The following is a 23,014-nucleotide window of genomic DNA, read 5'->3' on the forward strand; positions in this document are numbered from 1 at the left end:
ATGTGTAACATTTTTTTTTCTTCAGTTAGATTTACCTGGTCAATATGGTAAGTTTTACGTGCAAATGAGTAGGTTAAACTGTATTAGGTATGACGATTAGCAATTCAGGGACTTCGTGGGGTCCATTTTAAATGCTGGACTTGGGTGGTTTTTTGAATCATATACAAAGACAACAATGTTAGAATGAGATTACCACTAGTAAGGTAAAGCACACAGTTATGTATAATGTTGATAAGCATTCTGCCATGTAATATAAACCACACACTTTCCTTGATTAAACCCATTTTTGTTTCAAAAGTCACTCTCCAGCAATGAATGTGTTACAAGTGGACTTTCATACATACTGGATTTCAATCAATGTGTTACAAGACTCAAATCATGGGCTTGGTGGTTATTTCACACATGCTATTTTTCACATGCTCAATAGACACAGAGGATGAATTTAAGTTGTTCTTTCACACATATGACAGGCCTATGTATAGCAACAATTTCCCATGCTTAACTCAATTTGGCCAAAGTATGGACTTGGGTGGGATTTGTATTCATATATTCAATTATCACAGGTACTCTCAGTGTTCATGCCCCTCCAGTGAACATTTGCCTAATTCTACCCAGGAACAGATAATAACAGACGAGTTTCAACTTGCCAATGATAAAAACACATTCAAAACACCGTTCAAATACACAATAAAGTATACCACAAGAATAACAGGCCGATGTCCTTCACCAAACACCTTTATTGAGCCCTTCTGTATGATACCAAAAATGTAATTCACTGATACTACATCCAAAATACGAACCTAGTTGTAAAGAGATAATTATAATTCTTACAATGTAAAACCTAGTTTTTGTAAGTAAAGATACCATTATATGCCAATTATGACAAATGAAAATCTCTTTGACAAACACAACCCTTATTAAAATAAGAAATAACAAGATTGATGATGATTTTAAGCCTCATATCTAATACCATATTCTTCTCATTGAGTGATCTTGATTAAAACAATATTATAACATTTTCATAAGAAAGATTCTTGTTATTTTTCTATCCCAGCAAACACGAAACGTTTTCGACATTATTCGCAAAATGTTAGAAAAGGTTGTCAGAAAAGGTTTAAATGTCGGGTTATATAAAGGGTATATAAAGGGGGTGTAACGTTTTCATAACATTCAAAAACATTTCTTGATAACTCACTGCAAACATTCTAACATATCGATATTTAATTGGTGACTAAATAATTGGCAAAAAATGATTGCAGAAAATATTTTTCAATAACATTTTGAAAACATTAAAAAAATTTTTTTGAACGCTTTCATGACCTTTATATAACCCGTCATTAAATGTTTTGAAATATAACCGGTTTAAAACGTTTTAAAACCTTTTGTGTTTGCTGGGGGTGTTGCGTATAAATGTTAATTTTCGCTGTCAAGAGATATGCAACTCATAATTTTCTATATTAAACGGATTATATTTGGGCAACTCCAAGCTCATCATTCCACAACACGAAGTTTGCATTTAAATTTCGTTTTAATGCAGAAGCCAAATATGTAGGTGAGTGAATGATTGAGGTGGGAGAAACTTTTCGAAACCACCTAATTTGCAATGCACACTTCGCGTTGCGAAATAATGCGCTTGGAATTGCCCATTTACCACATAATATCCCTATGACTCATGAAATTACGGAAATTCTGGTCATGTACAAAAGTATGCCCTATAATGGGCAAAATAAATGTTTGGCTAACAATTCTATGAACATGTCACTTCCACCGGATTTTCTCATAAAAATGAAAGAAAGTGTTCATTTTAAGTTAACTACGTATAAGTTAAATGTTGATATCCCTTAGAATATAATTTACAAGAGCCAATGGAAATCACGGATCTTGCTGGTGAAACCTATGATGGGTCTCATCACCCCATTTTAGGTGGTCGACCTTAACCACGAGTGAAGTGCTAGGGTAAAAACTATTATAAATAAAATGAAGGCAAAGGCTGGATCTACGATTAACTTAAGATGTTTGGGTGTAAACACGCGCGTTTTGTTCTAAGGTGGGTGAACCCCTCCTATAGTACTAGGGTTGTAGGAATTAAAGTTTAATATTGTTATATTCAGCGCCGTAATTGTGATTTTATTTCCGAATCATGGTAAATATATATATTTGTTTTAATTGATTTAAGAAATATATGCACTGATCAGTTGCCAATCGTACGTTAGTCTCAATAGCCAGCCGCCAGTCCACCTTTCCTGGAGTCACTATGGGCATATATGCCTCCTTGGTCGTCAGCAAGAATACCTTGTACGCATGCGTATTGTGATGAATATCTGACGTCGTGTCCCATCTCATCTTCCAGTTTGGTACGAATAGTCTGTTACCAAAACAAGCATAATATTGTCATTTGAAGTGAAAGAGAAAGACATTCATTCCTGATCCGTGAGCGATTGACAGGAGTCGACTACTAGCATATTATCGTAAAAATAATGCTGCAGCTGGAGGTCACAAAGCACTACACATCCTCAACAGGGAGTCTACGTACCTTCCAGACATTGAATAAAGGCGGTACCCATTTAACTCGTGAGTGGAAGAAGCAATGGAGTAGAGAGTCTTGCCTATTTGCACAATACAATGACGCAGCAGGGATGCGTACCCACGACCACTAACCCTAACTCTAATGCTAACCGTAACCTGTAGTTATCCCTAACCTCTATTCTATAACTGTTCGGACAAGTGACCCTTCGGACTAACACATCATCAGTCTGGTCCGACTGCCTGATCAGGAAATATTGCCGAGTCAGTCAGCATGTCACCATGAACAATTTAGTCCTTAGTCTGTCAAATTCGGAAGGGTAACCAAAGCCATGTTGCCTGCTCAGGCAGTCGGACCGGACTGATCATAATCAGTTTGTATGTTTCTTTTTGAAAAATCACTACTAAACACGTTAGGCTAGAAAATAAAATAATACTATGTCTTAAAACCCACGGCAGTTTCAAAAAAGAATGCAGAATGCGTTTTTTTTAAGACTTTTATTTTTATTTTTCAAAATTTGTTTAAACTAAATTTTGAGTTAAAATATATTGTTTAAAAGTACATAGTTGATTTGTTGAAGTACACATATCAATTGTTTTATACCAAAACAATGCGAGTATCGAATCGAGTAAACTGTCTTCAAAATATGTCTCAGAATTTCGTGATTTTACAGCAAAAAACTAAAAAAAGGAAAATGAATTTGCTCTTTCAGCTGACATGGACGCGCTAAGAAAAATGAACACGAGCGGCGGCTTTGAGACATAGTTTTTTAAGCTTTATATAGTATTGTACAAACAATAAGACCAAAAACTGAGTTTACTTACCCACGAGAAGCGGTCGCTTCTGGAAAATCTTTCTTCATATGCTACGTTGCTGGACGACAGGAAATGATATATACGCCTCTCCTCTATGGCATCTTCAATGGACGCTCCCATCCATAGGGCACGAAGTATAACCTGAAAATACAAAATTGTTTTTGTTGTAGAATGATGCTTCCACAGACTACCATGACTACACTCTTAACCATAATAATTAACCTTAATTAAGCCCCTAAGCGAAACCCCCAAATCTTGTTAACTGCTCTCTCCTTATGGCGCTATGGATTTGGGATTTTATTTTCCTACAATGTATATGCCTCATGTGGTTCCCATGAGGGGTCGAAGGTCACAGTGGGGCCAACACTTTAATAGTCCCATCATTTTATAAGGTATCTCAAATTGTTCCTCTCATCACAGGGAATAAAGAAAACCAATTGACATATTTTTGTGTTTAGTTCAGGATATAAACGGTCGAATAGGTCAAATGTGACCGTACAGCACGAATGAGCCGTAAATGTCCTCAATTGTATTCTGAGTTACAGTGTAAAATGGGCATGAAGGTCATATTCATAGGTATTTCAATATGGTGCTACGTGTATCTCATTAAACCAATTGACATATTTTTGTGTTTAGTTCAGGATATAAACGGTCGAATAGGTCAAATGTGACCGTACAGCACGAATGAGCCGTAAATGTCCTCAATTGTATTCTGAGTTACAGTGTAAAATGGGCATGAAGGTCATATTCATAGGTATTTCAATATGGTGCTACGTGTATCTCATTAAATGAGGTACACGTAGCACCAAATTGAGGTACCTATGAATACGACCTTCATGCCCATTTTACACTGTAACTCAGAATACAATTGAGGACATTTACGGCTCATTCGTGCTGTACGGTCACAAATGTCAAAAATTTCATACACAGAGGTCAAAATTATAAATGATCCGATTTCATCGAAATCGCTCCATTTATAAGAAGTCTCATACATACTTAATTCACAGCCAAAGTCCATTAGAAATATATAGCCTACCAGCATAACATTGGTTCGCATCTCAACAGTTCCAACCACAAGTTTGATAACCAAGATGTCGTCAGATTGGATAGAGAAGAAAGAGACTGTGTATGTAATGCGGGAGGAACAATCTCTAAACAGAGTAGGAGGTCTGCGAAACAACTTGGCGGGCATACAGTTCTGCTATTAAGAAGATCCCTCGCTGACTCAGTTCCTTGACCCCGTCACGGGTCAATAACCATTCGCCGCCGAGAAATCAGACGTAACGGCCGTAGGAAACATCCAGTATAGGAAGTGAAAATAGTTCAATAAATTATAATTTTCAATTTGACAGTATATTTAGCAGTATTTTCTAAAATAATTTACCCAAGCATTAGCCGATATAATCCTGGAACCACCAGATGCTCCAACAACCATCTTCACGGCTCCGTCGCTATTCACAAGCATAGACGGACAAGTAGTGGTCATGTACATGCGCCCTGGTTCGATTCCATTGGCTGATGGCAAGTTCCAAATCGGGTCGGATGCACGCCCTGGGAAGTAGAAGTTGGCCATATGGTCGTTGAGAAACAGTCCAGTTCTATTGGAATAGAACCTGCTTCCATAACTGCAAATGTATTAAAGATATTAATATTTCATTATGCGGAGAAAAACTTCAAAAGAATTGCGATTTTCTTCGACGTTATATTTTCATCAGAGGCGCGGCATTACACTATTTATACGCATGAACATTATGAGGCATCTCAACATCAAAATATGTTTCGTTCCCAGCCGGTGCTGCGTGCAAAACCACATACCTATGCAAAATATGATATTTTGCAACATTCTTGTTCAAACCTGAGACTAGTAGCCTACCTCAGGTTCAAACACATGTTTCACACTTCAGTGTACGCTGCATGACTGTATGTTTCTGTTTTCAGGGATGATTATTTGGTAGTATGCACCCTTACAACACACATCGCTCGGTGTTTCTTTATGCAAAATAAAAGTTATGCAAAACATCATACTTTGTAAGTATGTAGAAATGAATGTTATACCGGCTTGTGCTCGTCACCCAACAAACTGTTTGGCCACAACGTCTTTTCTGATTGGCAGACCGTTATCCAAATTTTATTGGGCTTAGTCGGCTGTCAATCAATCACTGGGCTTCAGTGGTTGACAGGGAGCAATGTTACAATACGCATGCGTGCTAGTAAGCGCTGCAATTTCTCTAATATCAAACGAGTGGCTTCTCCGTGACCGCTGCCATTAGTGCAATAGGACTAGATAGTAGCGGCGCTTGCAGTTTTGAGTTTTCAGCAGTCAAGTTGTTACAAATCCAATGAAAAACGTTTTTATATGGAAATGCACTTGGTAGGGTAAAAATGAGCGCATCCACCGATTTCTTGTAAAATACCATAAAGTGGAGCTTTTATCAATTTGTTCCCACTTTTGGACATTTTCATTGGAAAATAGCAAAACGTGGACCCTTGTCATGCTTGCGGATGCAAATGGACCTGATTTTACATTAGTGTGAGCATAGCAAGTAATATGCTGTATATGTTGTAAATTTGTTTAGTTTGGTATTCTTTTGTTACTCATAAATTTCAAATGTAGGCCTAGATTTCAAAATGGAGTAACCCATTAATAAATAACTCTTGTTGAAATTCACACTCCCTGTGTGAAAGATTAAGACATGTCTTTTATAGGGAGTATGGATTTCAACTGGAATAGCCCTGTGAAGAAATGACTTACTAAAGACCAACTGAAGTAGTAACAGATACAGCATCACCATTGGCGGCTAACACACTGACATGTGATGTATCACCAAGCCCCTCTTCTTCGTCTGGTATGTCCTGTGATATATCATAGTCTTTACGGTTTGCGTGTGTCACGTATGCGTCATTTATTTCATCTGCGGTGTTTGCCGCAAATTGTTTGGATCGCAGTGCATTCAATACCTGGAAATAATGGTAAGCCAAAGTTTAAACAAAACCTACGACACTCCGTAATTTTCATGGCAGAATGACCCCTCCGTTTATTCTCCTGCACAGACAGGTTCCGCTTCTTCGGAATCAAAATGGCCGCGGAGGAGGAGACTACACGCTCTCCATTTTGGCTCTCCATTCTTGAAGTTCGTAGGACTAGAGTAGGTTCTCAGCTATAGTCCGATGCCGCATTGTTTTAAAAATGCCTATCAAAAGCATTATAAACTAGTTACGTAATCAGTCGATAATGCGGACATTTCTTCACTCGCAAGACACCGAAATTCGTCAAGAAAACCCGTTAATTTAGTGCCCTCTCAAGTTTAATATGTGTACTCTGTGGTTAAACGTTGACTGAAGTAGGGCCTATCCGGGAATGAAAACTTTCCTTTGTTTGCTTTTTAAGACGTGAAGAAACGGTACGTACAATAAAAATATTTTTGGAACTGCCGACCCTTACCATTTCTAATGGTAATTTTGCCAAAAAATAAGACCTATTTTGTTAATTTAATTTGGTTTACATTTTTATCGATACATTCGTAGTGCAGGATTTCTCGTGAAAAATAAAATGCATTTGAACGGCACTTTCCAGTATGCCTCGTGTCCAGGCCTCATGCGAGGATCTCCAGGGATAACTTATGCATGTTCTTACCTTAATAACAAGTGATGATGACAGGTTGTCTCCCAAATGACTCCGCAAAGCAAAACCAAACTTGGTAGCCTCCAAGTAGCGATGATATAGGAGTAGCTTCTTAGCTGTCGTACTAAAATCATCATTTGTAATATCGTATTCTGGAAAAAAACGGTGGAAAGAGTGTTACATCAGTGTTGTCCGACTGGTGTCAAATCAGCATACGATAAGCGGTCATGGGGATGGGGTGCGTTGCTATAGTGATGAACCTAATTTTCTGATTTGAATAGCTTTCAATGAGACCTTTGCAAAATGAATAGCAGATTGTTGCAGACTTAGCAATTTTAACCGTATGTAATAATATTTGTGTCACTATACTGACTAGTCTTGATCTTGTGTATTCTTCGAACACTCTCAGAACGTTGGTTAAAACAATTTGGGCAAAATGTTACCCTAACGGGGTTTAGCTTCCGCATCTGGGATTTAGCTTTATAATTAAGCGAAACTCCGATTTGGAAAGGCTAAACTTGTGTTGCCAAAACTAGGGAATGGATTCCAAAACCTAAGATTCGCTCCATAAATTGGTTCTCAGTTTAGGAATGGTATATATAATTGTTGTTCTTCCAACTGTGAGCTGTCAATATCACAATCCCAATTTCTCCCAATATCACAAGGCCAGACTAAATTATGATAAGGCGCTTCACAATTTATTTTTAGTTTAGACAGGAGGTAACTTTTAATTATTAATTATTAAGACTGGATGTCTGTACCAATTCAGCAAGGTGCGGCCAAAGCCAAAAAATTAAGGTCAATGGATTTTGTCCAAATCTTATGACAGGAAAGGTTATTGGGTCTAATGATTATGTAGCTGAATAAAAAATTCAAATGTTCCTTGTCGCCATGACAACGGGCCTTTGAAGTTGGCTACAGAAAAAGTCAGTTTTTTCAATTTCGCAGTACTGAAAGAGGCTCATTTTCGGCCGGCTCTAACAAAATTGCTGTAAGTACAGGATAATTGAAAATTCTTCTGATAAATACCTATACATTACATGTTACAAAAATAGTATTGCCATTTTTTTCAATCATCCATAATATTACGCAATGCAAAATCCCGTTTTTTTGCATTTTTTTCTTTAGTAAAAGTACTATAACTTTAAAAGTCAATAACTCTCAAGGTAGGGTTTGCTGATTTAAGTATGGGATTGAATGAGAATAACCATGAATGGGGTTGATAAATCATCCAATAAAAAAATTGGGGTTTGTACCCTATAGCGAAATTTTACTTATACGAAAATTCACTATTTTCGATTAAAATTAGCTAATTACATAGCACTCTTACAGTAAACGTAATCATTTATTGGTCAGAGATTTACAAATAACATACCGAGAAATGTTTATTGACCCATATCTTATCCATAGACTTCCACTTAAGTATGTATACAAATTTTCATAGCCACATTATTGGTCAAACAACTCCCACCCCCATTAACAATTAATATTCTCAAACCGAAAAGTAGGGTAAGTTACGTTGTTGATAATTGTGTTGCCACTAATTATGTGGGTATCTGTCTATTATTATCATCCAATTGATAATTAATGATAAATGGTACTTTTCCAACAAAATCAAATTTGGTGTCCAGAATAACTTTGTCAAAATCAACAATCTTTCCCGCCACGTTTGTTATCTATTAGACAATCATCCATCTAGTGTATAGAATTATAGGCAAAAATGTCAAGAAATAGAATTGCCATATGAACATGATGAAAATTAAAGTAGATTACCTTGAGGAAAGCAAGGGGATATATTTTGACCAGGATCATACAGTTTGTGATAGATTTAACCATGTAACTACAGTACCAGAGCTAGGCAACTTCGTCACTACTTTGGAGTAGGCCTAATGTTATAATAAAGCTACAATACAATCTACATTATAGTGTAAATGTGCATGCCATAATTTAAAGGATTATAAATGATGCCAATTGGTAAATTACGAGTTGTTTCTATAGTTTGCAAATCAACAACTGGCATGAGATGAGTGAACAAGCAATTTGAAATATTGTAATGAAAAAAAGTCAGTATGTTATGGTATGCTCAAGGCATTGTCAACAAATTTCACGCTAGTGCCAACTAAATCTAACCTAGTGAGAACATGAACAATCACTAACAGCAATCCTAATTTTGTCCAAATATGGTGCCTTTCGTCGAATGCTTACATCACTAGTGTCAATGTTAAGTGAGGAACAGATGTCTTTGAGGGTATTTATGCTCAAACTTTGAAGTTTGTCATTTTTTACAGAGTGGCATACATTTATTTCACCAACAATTATAGGATGAGAAACTTCCTGCACCACTTGTCTTAGGCTATCTTGAAACACCGAAGTGTCTGCTGGAGCTTCCAGATCATCAGTTATGTCCTCTAAATCTCCATTTGCTCTTTTCTTGGCTGAAAGTCTGGAGAAAAAGCTACCAATTTGTTGTGGCGTCAGATATTCACTTGCACTAAACACCCTCTCGTTATTTTCATTCTTCAGACAACGCATTTGCTTAGCGACTCTAGAAGGATCATCTTTGTTCCCAGTGACCTCTCCATGTTCAAACCTTTTTAAGAGAAATTCTTCCTGGTATGTTTTCTGCCTGATTTCAAGGCCCATCCAAGACATAATTCTGTTGTTGGTTCAGCTAGAATACAATGCTGCCCACCTGTGTTTCCTGAAACTTGTGGAAGTGTGCTTTCCTCTCTTGAAAGCATATTTGCATATCTCATTTTGGCTCTATCTAGTAGCCTTTCTCTCTGTTTGTACCGGTCATGTTTTCCTGACAGAATATGAGCTTCTAACGCTGATGATTTGATGTATGTCTTTGTACATGTTTCCTCAGGGGCAACTGAATATACCAGTTGAGCTCACACTACTAGTAGAGTCGTAGACTTCTTCATGAAGATCAACTTCACGACTTTCTTGGTTAGCAAGTTCTGCAGATGCGCATGCATTCTGATGCTGATTGGCGTCAAGAGTAATTTGGTTGATGGTACTTGACGATGGTCCTGTTGTTGGCCTAAACACAGTGCTTGTTGTCGTACTGCGTACCGTAATGTTTGGAATAACTGGTGCCTGAAAATCACCATCATTTACGATTTTGCCATTCTGCAGTTACTGTCCGTTTTCCTATACACAATACACAGTGCTCTTACCATTGTCGCGTGACCTCTACAAATGATGTATGTTGGGAGAATGGACACTTGCCTAGTTAACATCACTGTGTGAAAAATAACCAGCCAATATTTTATTTATTCTCCAAAACTTCTAGCAAATATATTTCTCTAACATGACCTAAAATTACAGCTAGGTTAGATGTTCAGAAATGGTCGCACTTTTGTAAAATATGAGTGAGGGCAAGGCATAGCTAGCCAACTCCCCGTGTTAATTGAATGGAGATTTGACCGAAAATATTGGTATCGGACCGCTCACTTCTGAAGGATGCCACAAAAAAACGGTAAAAGCTACATTTAAATTATTCTAAATAGGTTCTAGAAAATAAAGTTTTGTAACATGTCCTAAATTTTTAGATAATTTAGATGTTTGGAGAGGGTCGCACTTTTGTGTTTTAGGAAGGATATGTAAACGACAGATAACACCAAAAATATGAAGAAATTATTTCCAAACCGTGTTAAGTCAACAATCATTATGTTGCTCATTTTGAAGAATGCTGGTTAACTAAAAACGGGTCTTTGTCTCATTTCGTGAACAAAAGTACACATACCATTGTTTCCTTTCGTTTCCTTTATAATCGGTTACCCAACTGAAGCTATAATACGCAAACTTTATTGCCATATCGCACATGAAAACAGTCACATGTGCACAGCCAGAGAAGATCCGATTTAATCAGTTGAGCTGTTTCAATGAGTGTTATCTTGGTTTAATAGCTTTTAATGGGGTTAAGTCCTGCAAAGGTCGAGATGAATTCTACTGTAGACATGACTGCATCATGCCAGGCCCAATGTTATAAGCTCGCCATACTCTAATTCCGGCATCTGTAAACTGGAAGTTATTAATGTAACTTATACCACTCCATTGAATGTGTGGTTGAATTACCATCATCGCGGTGATTCAGTGAGAACTGGCTGAACACCATAGATGCCGCCGTTTGACATCATGGCTTTCTCCATTTGTTTAGCATCCATAATATCGTTGCCTTCATTCAGATAAATGTTCATATGTCGTTTTATTTGGGCTGCCTTTCGATCGCATGGACCTTTCCCCCCTTGAGGATCAGAAAAGTCTATTCGTTTTACTTCAATGCCTGTTCTTGTGGAGAGATATTTTGCAGCTAATATTCCACAGAGAACATTATTCATGTACACCCCATCATGCATGTATGCATATGGCATGTCCTCCCGTATGTCCTTTACCACGTTTATTATGCACCGTCTTTGAGAAACAGACCGAAATGTTTGTATTCTAGTCACATGAACTGCTATCAAAACTTAGTTAACATTATTATATCTTATATGAATAAATACCATTTACCAGCTATACTATTCTTATATAATTGATGAACTGTTGTTTGTACCGGCCCCTGATTGCCTTTTCAGCTAAACGCAGCCCGTCACCCAGCGCTGCCCTCTATTGCATTTTCATTAACAATGCTTCTGCATCTGGTTTCTGTATAGCTTGTTTGTACCATTAGAATCGTTGCTTTCTTCAATTAAGTCCCATTAAGTTCTTTTAATACAATTAGTTTCAGTAATAATTTTTTTAAAAAATAATGAAACTATTTTTTACTGTAAATCCCCTTGTGAAAAAATTGATTTTTTTTAAAAAACTTGGTACTTTTGAAAAGCCAGAACTTGTAAAATAGTTAAGAGCCCAATTTTTGAAAAGGATATATCAGTTAACAAGGGTTTACTCTAACTATGACATTATACAGTTTCAACATACAAATCCTACCTTTACATTTATGCCCCTTCAAAGTCGGGGTAAAATGACGCTTATGATTATTGCCCAAAATGTACTTTTTCTACTTAAATTTGCAGGATCTTTTCAAAGAATGACACACTCTTTCTTCATTTACAATGAATAACAAAGCATGTCTCTATCCTAAAATTAAAAAAACAGACAATTTATCGCATCCTATATAGTTGTAGCATAAGACCAAACTTTACCTTTTTTCAAAAATGAAAAATGCAATTTTTGGTCATTTTCGGCTCAAATTTGTTTTGCCCGTTATTTTACCAACAGGCCAAATACAACTTTTTTAATATAATTTTGAAAATGTCCCACCTAAACCCTTTCTATGCTAGAAGAATCAAGGATTTCTATTTTTTTTGACTTTGTCCGCATATTTAAAATTTTGCTTGAAAATAAGAGACCCTGAGTCTTAAATACTTATCATTTTCTTTATGTTGAAACGAGCGGTCACCGCCCAATATCAACGGTACATAAATTTGGCACCGCAGATTTAATTATATTGCAATTATGGTTGAGTTTATACATTGATAATAATGCAGGAGTGTTATTTGTTTGTTCAACATTTAACAGAGAAAATGTCAAATAAAAATCAAATAATAAAATATTTTGCAATTCGCAATTTTGGATGCAGGAGGGATACAGTAAACTCAAAATCAATTGTAAAGGGCCTATATGCCTTCTTACCATCCAGGACATTGAGTATGTATTGCAGAACCGGTCCACTTGCTGTCAGAGGGGTTGAGTACATTTGGATGTTATTCTTAAAAGTTGTCGATTCAACAGGTTCCCAAGAAACAGCGTAATTCCTTAGATCATCGGCTGTTACAAGCACATTTTCATTCACTGTGATTCCATCTACAGAAAAAATGCAGGCATAGGAGGTAATGATTAATCGGGATTTCAAGACGGTCTTAGACTATACTAGTGAACACTGAATCTAAAATTCCGATGACATGGATGACGTGCTATAAACGAAAGCAGGGCCCTGACACTCAGTTCAGAAGTATGTTACTGCATGGAAGCGGCCATTGACCCTGTAATCGCGTATCCAGGAACTACCGGCCGCGTAGGCGCACTTGAATGCGCCCTATACGCGTTATTGATCGCGTTGGACGCTTGTGCTGGCGATGCGTTCGTTAGCACCCCAGTGACCCCCGCGTTGCCGTTAGCACCCTATGGCAGCGCCCATACGTGTGTCAATTTGTGGTTCGCGGGAACTTTTTTCAGGCTCTGTAGCGTGCAAATGTAGCTGGTGCGATTTTTACAGTGGGGGACCTGACGAAAGCCCGTTGGTCTTCCGGATGCTGACCACCTGTTCCTCTCTGAAACGTAAACTGCTGATAATTCCAAGCCGAAAGCTTATGTTGTCTTCCTTTAGCTTAAGGGTACGTATTGTTGGTCGAAGCAATCAAAATCAATATATTATTGAAAAATAGGTTCTTTCTATAAAAAAGGTTCATTCTATAGGGCCTACAAATCATATACTTTGAAAACTTGCTTGATTTATTGTTGTTAATGAGATATGTGCATTTTACAAAAGTGCTGTTGTTTCAGCCCTCTTTACAACATAACTCAAGAACCACAGGTCCTACAAAAGTATATAATGTGATATTTGAATTCTTATACATACAGAAATAGTCAGTACAAATTTTGCCAAAGCTCACTGCCATTCGGAAGATACTGTGAACCACCAAATCGCAACAGTTTAAAAAAGAGTTGCTAACCATAAGTTGACTCAGCGTACTTCCCGAAATCGTCGGCTGTTATAATTACATTTTCATGTTCATGTGATTCCATCAAGTGTTTATGTAGACAAATCAAATTCCGAATTTAGCCGTTCGTACTTACTTTGTAAAAGTTTAGCAACTTCGTCTTGGATATCTTGAACAAGGTCTTGTGCGACGCTACCAGTGTAGAATTCGTCGCAACCATTGTCAGCAATTTTACGGAGGGTGGCAGCTAGCGTTGGTGCGTATTGGAGATCTCCTTCTGTTTTGAGGCTTCCATCTTCATGTTTGTACATATTTCTTTGAACAAGGAAATTAAATTTTCAATAACAATAGCAGTCACAGTAGACAATTATTTACTTTCAACAAACGCATAAAATCCCGGGACGTAGCAACAGCCTCGAAGCCCGTGGACATGGAGCATTTTTGTTTTTGCTTGCGCAGGGAGACTGATGTTAATGTTAAAAATATACAGTATTTAGAAAGGCAAAATTACTCCGTATTTGCTTTTGAATAAAATGTCCTTTATAAACGAACCATAACCCCCGGGGTTGGCACTCAACATAAATTTAGGTATAGGTGTGTACGCCGAACTTCAGGAACTAAGTACTGATTTTCGGGCAAAATAGGGGCTTGATGAAATAAAATTAGGACCACATTATAGGCTGTGGAGATAAAAAATTCCAAGTGTTTTCCAAATTTGAGCTTAAAGAGCTACAATTAGGCCTAAAAAATTGTTTGCTTGGCGTAACCCGACCGACCCTTAAATTAAAAAAAAATTAAGAAAAAGAGTTCCAAGGCCTTTATTAATTTTACAGCTTTAAAAGTAAAAAAAAAAAATCCCTCCCTACCTAAAAACCCTATTTTTTTTTTAATTACGCCATTTTAGGCCTTATCAGACTTTGAGGCTCAAAGAACTGGAGCAGATCCAAATATGGGGCTTGAGGAACTGCCGGAGAGCCTGAAAAGGGGGACCCTTGGCCGCCGTACATACCAGTACCACCTTTACTTGTGCAGGACCCTCCCACTACCCCCCACACACACACACCAACACCCACTTACTGTATATCATCATATGCTTGCATGGAGCCCAGGCTTAAAACGTAAGGTACATGCTTGGTGAGCCTAAATCCCGACTCGGCCATATTGATAACAGGAGCGAATAAATCAGCCCATGGCAGAACACCATATCGTTGATGTGCCTCCCACATTCCTCGCAGCTCTCCTGGCACGGCGATACTATTTACTCCTGAAAACAAACAAAGTCACATGATTTGAAAAGAGATTATTCATTATTCATAGTTCGCGCAGCAATAGGCATATATGCTTAAAATATTTAAACAAAGATTGAAAACAAACGAATTTAAAAATTGGCTTTGATTTGTTTGACTTTAAACTGCGTCCTGAACCCATGTACTTATCTCAAAAGACCTTATTGCTATATATTGCAGGTCTATGAGAATCCTATTTTCGGTAGGACCTACCGTATTTGGAAGCGTCCCTTTTTGATGAAAACATACTAAACATATCAGGGTTTGCTGCTCCGGGTGCTTTCTCAAGAGCCATAAGTGCTTCCGCGGTCTGGGTCTCCTTCGTGTACACTACCATACTGAGCCCCCCTCCGAGACCAGAACTTTGGGGGTTTACCACGCCAATACATAATAGAGAGGATATCGCAGCATCTACAGCCGAGCCATTTCTCGCCAATATGTCCCTGTGTTGGAATTTATTTGGAGAAACGCGTTAAATGTACGATTTTTTAAAATGTGTCTGGTACATAAGGGACCGATCGTTATTAACGGCAGGGGGTGGGCGTTTTGGAAAGAAATATCGACAAAAAATCGCGTTCCCACTCGCGTCCGCTCAAAATTTTCGGATTCGCCTCTAGTTTCCCCGAAATTCTCCATTTAAAACTTAACCATCCCCCTCCTGGCTCAACAAAAAATGTCGCGTTCCCCTATCAAGATTCCCAAAATAATTCGGGTTCCCCCTCAAAATGCCCATTCCCCCTGTCGTAAATAACGATCGCTCCCTTATATACCTAATTGGATTGAGCCAAATTCAATGTGTTTAGGACAATGATGATGATAATGATAATAATAATAATGATAATAATAATAATGATAACACAGTTAAGTGTCCAAGATAGTGAGTTAGTGAGATAGTGGATTCAAGTAATACATGTACATGTAAATATGGCAGCACCGTAAAGGTGTCACAGCTCACTATCTACTTCCAGTCAGGAAATAATCAAAAGTGCAAGTAGCTTTACTCCAAAGCGAACCTTATACTGTCCATCCGATAGAAAGATAAAATAAACAAAACAAAAATAAATAAATAAATAAATAAATAAAAGCCATGACATAGTCTGTGGCTGTATTGTTTTTGCCTTGTAAAATGCTTTAAAAAATGTTTTCATGACCTGTTATTAAAATATTTGATAACACCTTGATAACGTTTTGAGAACATTTTTCTAATTGATGGGTACCGTACTTCGATCTGATACAAAATTTTTCTTGACATGACAGGGGAGAGGTTAATAGCCAAATGAGATTAATTTGGTTAGAAACCCACATACAGGCGTCGACATTGGGGGATGATTGTATAGACCACCCCTTATCAAAATTATTGGGATTTACACCTATGATTTGATAATGACATGACATGTGAAATATTATACCAACCTTCCCATTGCCGAACACGCTGGTACATCTGTTGCCACAGCACCGTTTTCAAAATATTGCTCATTATTCGCCGATCTGGGTAGAACATACTGTTGTGAATAGCACACGAGCAATCCTATCAGGAAGACCTGCTGCAGAAAATGGGTCTTCTGATACATCATACCTAAAAAATATACTTTTTGTATTAAAGTTCTCAAAAGAAGTTTTAAAAATCCGCCTTTAGTCTATCTCGAAAGCAATGTTAACTTATCTGCAGTCTAAACAAACGTGCGTCTGCGACGAAGTAGTCTGTAGGTCTATTGATCAGTTTTGGTTGGATTATATTTATATTCATACGCCTTCACGATAAGCATGAATATTCATTACGATGACGCACCGAGGTGCATGACGCAAAAGGATATGCTTTTGTTTGCTTTTGTTTGTTTTGATACATGGTCCGCAATGAACATTGATCCCGTAGTGATAATGCTATGGGTCGTGATACAGAGTGAAGGTAACCATTAAAGCCATATTGTAACATTTCTATGAAAAATATAATTGTTTGAAATGAATGCGCCGCTTTTTCCGGTTTAACATGATGCAGTCATGTCTACAGTAGAATTCATCTCGACCTTTGCAGGACTTAAAGGGGCATTTCGTGATCCACAGCCTCATCCCCCACTTTTCTCAAAAAAGTTGAGATTTTTATATCACTGGAACCCTCTGGCTACATAATGTTTTTGTACAAAATATTTCTTGCAGATTAATTCGTTTTGCAAAGATATCGTAAAATTTGAATTTCGTTCTGGTGCACCAGAACGAAATTACAACGCATTGTCTATGGAGCAGTGTAATACACATAATCATGCATAACTCGCAAACGCAAAATCGGAATCAACTGAAATTTTGGGAATAGGCTTTTTTCGTGGATATGTACTGAAAAATGTCATAAAAAGAGGATGCTAGGATCACGAAATACTCCTTTAAACCCCATTAAAAGCTATTAAACCAAGATAACACTCATTGAAACAGCTCAACTGATTAAATCGGATCTTCTCTGGTTGTGCACATGTGTCTGTTTTCATGTGCGATATCGCAATAAAGCTGGTATTATAGCTTCAGTTGGGTAACCGATTATAAAGGAAACGAAAGGAAATAATGGTATGTGTACCTTTGTTCACGAAATGAGACAATGGCCTGCTTTTTGTAAACCAGCATTCTTGAAAATGAGCAACAGAATGATTGTTGACTTAACACGGTTTGGAAATAATTTCTTCATATTTTTGGTGTTATCTGTCGTTTACATATCCTTCCTAAAACACAAAAGTGCGACCCTCTCCAAACACCTAAATTAGCTAAAAATTTAGGACAGGTTACAAAACTATATTGTCTAGAATTTTAGAAGAGTACTTTTAATATTGGCCGGTTATTTTTCACACAGCGACGTTATCTAGGCAATGTACTATTACCTATAACATTAACTAAAACACCAAAGTACGAATATTTCCAAACATCTAAATTAGCTAAAAATTTAGGACATGTTAAAAACTATATTTTCTAGAACTTTAGAAGAGTACTTTTAATATTGGCCGGTTATTTTTCACACAGCGACGTTAACTAGTCATATCCCCATACTTTTAACGTAGGGCTATTTGTAGAGGTCACGCGTCAATGGGAAAGAGCACTGTGTATTGTGTATAGGAAAACGGACAGTAACTGCAGTATGAAGTGCATTTTTCTTTGCGTGGCACTGGCTCTGGTGAATTGTTAACGCCTACCAATAGTTGCCGATGCAATGCAAACTTTTCATTGGTTAATACAGTTGTTCCAAAGTTGGACCAAGGTTGGGCGTAAACAAAACTGGAGGCGTCCTAAATCTTTAGCGATCTTATATCCTATTTAATTTCGGCCCAAACAGATGAGGTACTCCCTAATACAAAGAAAATCGTTATTTAAAGCCTTACTTTGACGATTCCTTCAAATTTTAAATTTGTTATTATATACTCAAAATGCTGAAATAATGCTTGTAATAATTATCGGGAAAGGTTTCTGTCTATTTTGAGCTGAAATAACAAGGTAAAGTGAAAGAAACCCTGCTGGTTATTTTGGCCGTTTAACACGTATTCTTTGAATTATGACATTATATCTAACTTTGCTCTGTTGACCTACAAACACAACAAATTTGGCTGATTCCATTTAGGAGCAAGTTGGGACATGTGTGAACATTACAAATATGCCAAAAAAAGCAGATTTGAAAAAAATTAGCCAATATCATATTATAAGATCGTACATCATGGCTTTAATACCACCGCATAATGTCTCTGGTCATTTGCTTAGATATGTTATGAACGTCCCGCACGCTTAATTTCTTTCTGTCATAAAGGCCCGCTGCAACCATAATGGGCCGCATTAGGGGTTAGGTTTAAATTAGGTTATGGTTAGAGTATTGCGGCCCATTATATTATTATGGTTACGCGTTCGACTAATATTTCCATCGTAACTTCGTGTTCAGTCGTTTTAACGAAAGACTAACTACAGCACCAAAAGTCTTGATGTAATTTTGTAGGCCCTGTGGTTCTTGAGTTATGTTGTAAAGAGGGCTGAAACAAGAACACTTTTGTAAAACGTACATAACTACTTAACATCAATAAATCAAGCAAGTTTTCAAAGTATATGATTTGTAAAATGAACTTCTGCAAAACACCAAAGTGTTATTTTTCAATAATATTATTGCTTTAGATACTGAAAATCTACGTTTATGACTTTCATTTGAAAACAATGTTTATGATGTTTTATAAGAATATGGCTGTGATAATCACAATAATGTATGCTAGTTTTTCCTGTACGGTAATTGATGAGTTAAGGGTTTATGCAGTAACTTTTAGTCATGTAATTTTATAGTCAGTTTACTTGATTGTGTAAACATATTTTTATGTAAACATGTATCTGCAGATATGCTTGCCATTTCCTTTGTATTTTAAATATTTTATAAAATGTATTTTATTTAAAGGGCTCTCTTTAAGTTAGCTGGTCTATTTGAGATGCCCGTCCGCAGTGCTTGAAATTTGTATTTTCAAAGGGCATAAGTGTGTGTGGTGCAGAGAATGGTAATAAATAAATAAATAAATAAATAAATAAATAAATAAATAAATAAATAAATAAATAAATAAATAAATAAATAAATAAATAAACAAACAAGTAAAAATGAATCAACTACTGTCGGTAGTATGTCAAACAGTGTATATTTGCTACCTTGATGACTGATGAGTAATATAGACACGGTGATCAGTCAACTTTGATTATCCTGACCTACCTGTAATAATTATGACATTCTTTTAGTGATTATGAGCAACCACAATCTAGGCCATTGGCCTGATGAGGTCGGAAGAACAAATGTTAGTTTGTTCATTTCCAAGTACAGAAATTGTTTATCATTCATAATGTGGTTTGGCTAATGGCCTTAACATTGTATGATCAGATCTATTCACAAATCTACGTCATATATTAATCTATCTTCTCGGTATTACAATTTTTGACAATCTATGGTATTACATTGTATCATAGATTGTCATGATTGTATTCTCTTCACACCGCCAATGGGCATTAATTTTATGTCGAACTTAAAAATATAACAATAACTCAGATCCCGGAGTAAGATACTTAGAGAATGCTAGCATTCATTTCCGGAGATAGGGCAGATGTCATAGGCCCGGGGACATGGCCAACGACACATGGTAGTCTTCAAAATGAAAAGTTGCAATTTTCCGTCAAAGTGTCCGCGGCACTTACTACGATTGAATAAAGTTTTTTGTGATTTTGTCAAACCAAAAGGGTTGCAACTTGCAACTGTTTCTTCTATCGGTTTTAGTTTCATAATTTAGATAACATCCTTACGGTGATAACCTTTATTTTGGAAAACCGACCTTCACTTTGGCTATAAGGTCATGATTCATAAACTGCTGCTTTTTAAATTTTACTGACTGTATATCAGCTTGGCCCGTAAAAAACAAGCAAATTATATAGTAATAGTCACCATTTCAAAAGATATCATAAGTGATAAATAGAAATTGAAAAAAACGTACCTTTTATTTGGTGGTTTAGAAACGCACGTCCTTTATAAAAAATATGAGATGACAAATGCTTATAAATGACGTGTGCATGTGTAATATGCCTTTACTATTACAACAATCTATATCGTATTCCAATACTATGATACAATTTCTAATAAAGGTCAATTTTAGCGAAGTAATGACTGTGACATACGTCTATCCCTATTCAGATAATGAACTTAACAATGGTTTTACAGTTCACCATCGGTATCACGCAACTAAGCCATGTGTTTCTATTATGTGTATTGTTATACGTTTCATTGTATTCAATATATTTATGACGACTAAACGCAACAAACATGCATAACTAGACATAGCTGTGGTCTAAGACCAAGAACGCAGCCGTGATGTAGCCCCGTAATAACCTCTCAATCCCCAAAATCTCTGAACACCCCACAGATACTGGGTAATGTCAATACATGTGTGCGCGAGACATCACTCTGCTATTTTGTGCCAGAAGAGGCATTTTGAAAGAATTTCGTTTCGGACCGAAAGTGACCTCTTAATGACCTTTGACCCCAAATAAAAATGCATTTGGTAAAAATAACTCATGTCACGTCACTGTGCTATGTTTCTTGGCTAATACATTTTTACAAGGAAGGTATTTGGTTTAAATACATTTTTACAAGGAAGGTATTTGGTTTAACACTGGAAGTGACCCTTCAATAACCCCAAAGCTGTTTGTAATTTATAGACACTGGATAATAACAATGCATGTGTGCAAGTGGCGTCACTCTGCTACGTTATTTGTGGCAGACGAAGTATTTTAAAGGTATTTCGATATACACCGGAAGTAACCTCTTAATGACCGATGACCCCAAATCCGTGTACATTTTAAAAACATGGGATAATAACAATGCATGTGTGCAAATGGTGTCACTCTGCTACTACGATCTTTGTGACAGAAGAAGCATTTTGATGGTATTTCGTTTTGCCCCCGGATGACCGAATGACCTTTGACCCCTAATTAAAAAATACCCAAAATATACTGGGTAATATCACTTCATGTGTGAACATACCGTTACTGTGCTCTGTTTTTCTTGGCTAATAATACATTTTTATGTACTAGTTTAATTTTACACCGGAAGTGACCCCTTAATGATTGTGTACAATATGTACAATGCATGTAAATACATTGGGTAACAATGCATGTGTGCAAGTACAGTGGATGACCACTGCATGATCTTTGACCCCGCGTGTTTCATGTAACATGTATACTGTATAGTCATGGTCAGTGATAAATGTGACATTAGGTCAAAAATGTGAATTAGGTCAAAAGCGGTGTAACCGTTAGTGCTCTACAGAAGAAGAAATAAGAAGGATGCTGTAAGAAAAAATAAACAGCCGTCACAGCTGCGTAATCAGAGCCGGATATACATTGTACAGGTTGTAAGCCTATATGGTGTATTTCAGATGAAATTAGATTTGAAATTATATTCAACATGTTGAAATTATTTTTGAAACATTTTGTATTTTACTCTATTTGTCCCATAATAAGGGTAAATGTTGGTGGAAAAGGGCTGCTTGCCTCTTTTCTTTTACTTTGCCCTCTAGATTTTCGCATTTTTTGTTAGAGGGGCAAAAGAAGAAGAAATAATGGTCGGAAAATAACCAAAAAAGTGTAAAAATGTTGCAAACTATCATCCAATATTGCAATACCCTGGCTCCGCCGCTGCAGGGGCGAATCAAGAGCATCGGGGCTCATGTCAAAGAAACAGTGCGGGCCATTTTAACATATTCTTTCTTTCTTTTTTTCTTTCATCCCCGTTTTTCATTTTCACTGTTGCTAGGGGCCCTGAAACCTTAAGGCCCCTGGATTTTCAACCTTTCCAACCGCTTGTTACGCCCCTGAATAAATATTAACTGAAGTAAACTGCATTTAACATGACTTATGACCGAGAGTAAAATAATGAGTCATGATGAACTTTTTTATAGGGGCTACTGCAACTTTTTAAGTCCGTGTTCTTGTGTATTAGGCTATATGCCTTAATGTTTCAATATATCACCTATAACCTATATTATAATGAAGATCAAATTGGGCTATTACTACTGTTAAAATCTATACACCCCTATTGAAGACCAGACCTTAATTTTCCACACAGGGAGTGTGAATTTTAACATTGTGTTAGCTTGGTGACTCCATTTGAAGTCTTCACACCCTGTGTGTGACATTAAGGTTATTAATTATTTTAAACTGTTGTGATTTGGTAGTTCACAGCATCTTACGAATGGTAGTGAGCTTTGGCAAAAACTGCATTGCTCAATTCATAGCGAGCGTGTAGAAGAATTAAAATATCACAGATATACTTTTATAGGTGCTGCGGTTCCTGAGTTACGTTGTAAAGAGGGCTGAAACAACAACACTTTTGTAAAACGTACATAACTCATTAACAACAATAAATTAAGCAAGTTTGCAAAGTATACGATTTGTAGAACTAACTTTTGCAAAACATCAAGGTATTAATTTTCAATAATATATTGATCTAGATAATAAAAATCGATTTTTAGGTTGCGTCGACCAACAATACCTCGTCTACCCTTAATGTGGTGTCTTCCATATGGGGTGTATAGCTTACAACCACAACTGGAATATCG

General features: G+C 36.8%; 1 protein-coding gene across 3 annotated transcripts; it reads right to left on the reverse strand.

The window, feature by feature from the left end:
- Positions 1 to 717: 717 nt before the first annotated feature.
- On the reverse strand, positions 718 to 20,523 carry LOC140139733 (scoloptoxin SSD14-like). Of its 3 annotated transcripts, XM_072161437.1 has the most exons (11): positions 20,393 to 20,523; positions 16,332 to 16,494; positions 15,132 to 15,361; positions 14,710 to 14,896; positions 13,769 to 13,947; positions 12,605 to 12,775; positions 6,974 to 7,113; positions 6,092 to 6,297; positions 4,724 to 4,964; positions 3,349 to 3,480; positions 718 to 2,365 (listed from the first exon to the last, which is right to left on the reverse strand). In XM_072161437.1, the coding sequence occupies exons 2-11, from the start codon at positions 16,490 to 16,492 to the stop codon at positions 2,216 to 2,218; spliced, it is 1,797 nt and encodes a 598-aa protein (XP_072017538.1). In that variant the 5' UTR covers positions 16,493 to 16,494; positions 20,393 to 20,523; the 3' UTR covers positions 718 to 2,215. The 3 variants fall into 3 exon arrangements, with proteins under 3 accessions (XP_072017538.1, XP_072017537.1, XP_072017539.1); XM_072161436.1 differs by lacking the exon at positions 20,393 to 20,523 and having other exon boundaries at positions 16,332 to 16,630; XM_072161438.1 differs by lacking the exons at positions 15,132 to 15,361; positions 20,393 to 20,523 and having other exon boundaries at positions 16,332 to 16,462.
- Between the last annotated feature and the right edge of the window lie 2,491 nt (positions 20,524 to 23,014).

Source organism: Amphiura filiformis, chromosome 18 (assembly GCF_039555335.1).
Source record: "Amphiura filiformis chromosome 18, Afil_fr2py, whole genome shotgun sequence".
In the NCBI taxonomy this organism is placed as follows: domain Eukaryota; kingdom Metazoa; phylum Echinodermata; class Ophiuroidea; order Amphilepidida; family Amphiuridae; genus Amphiura; species Amphiura filiformis.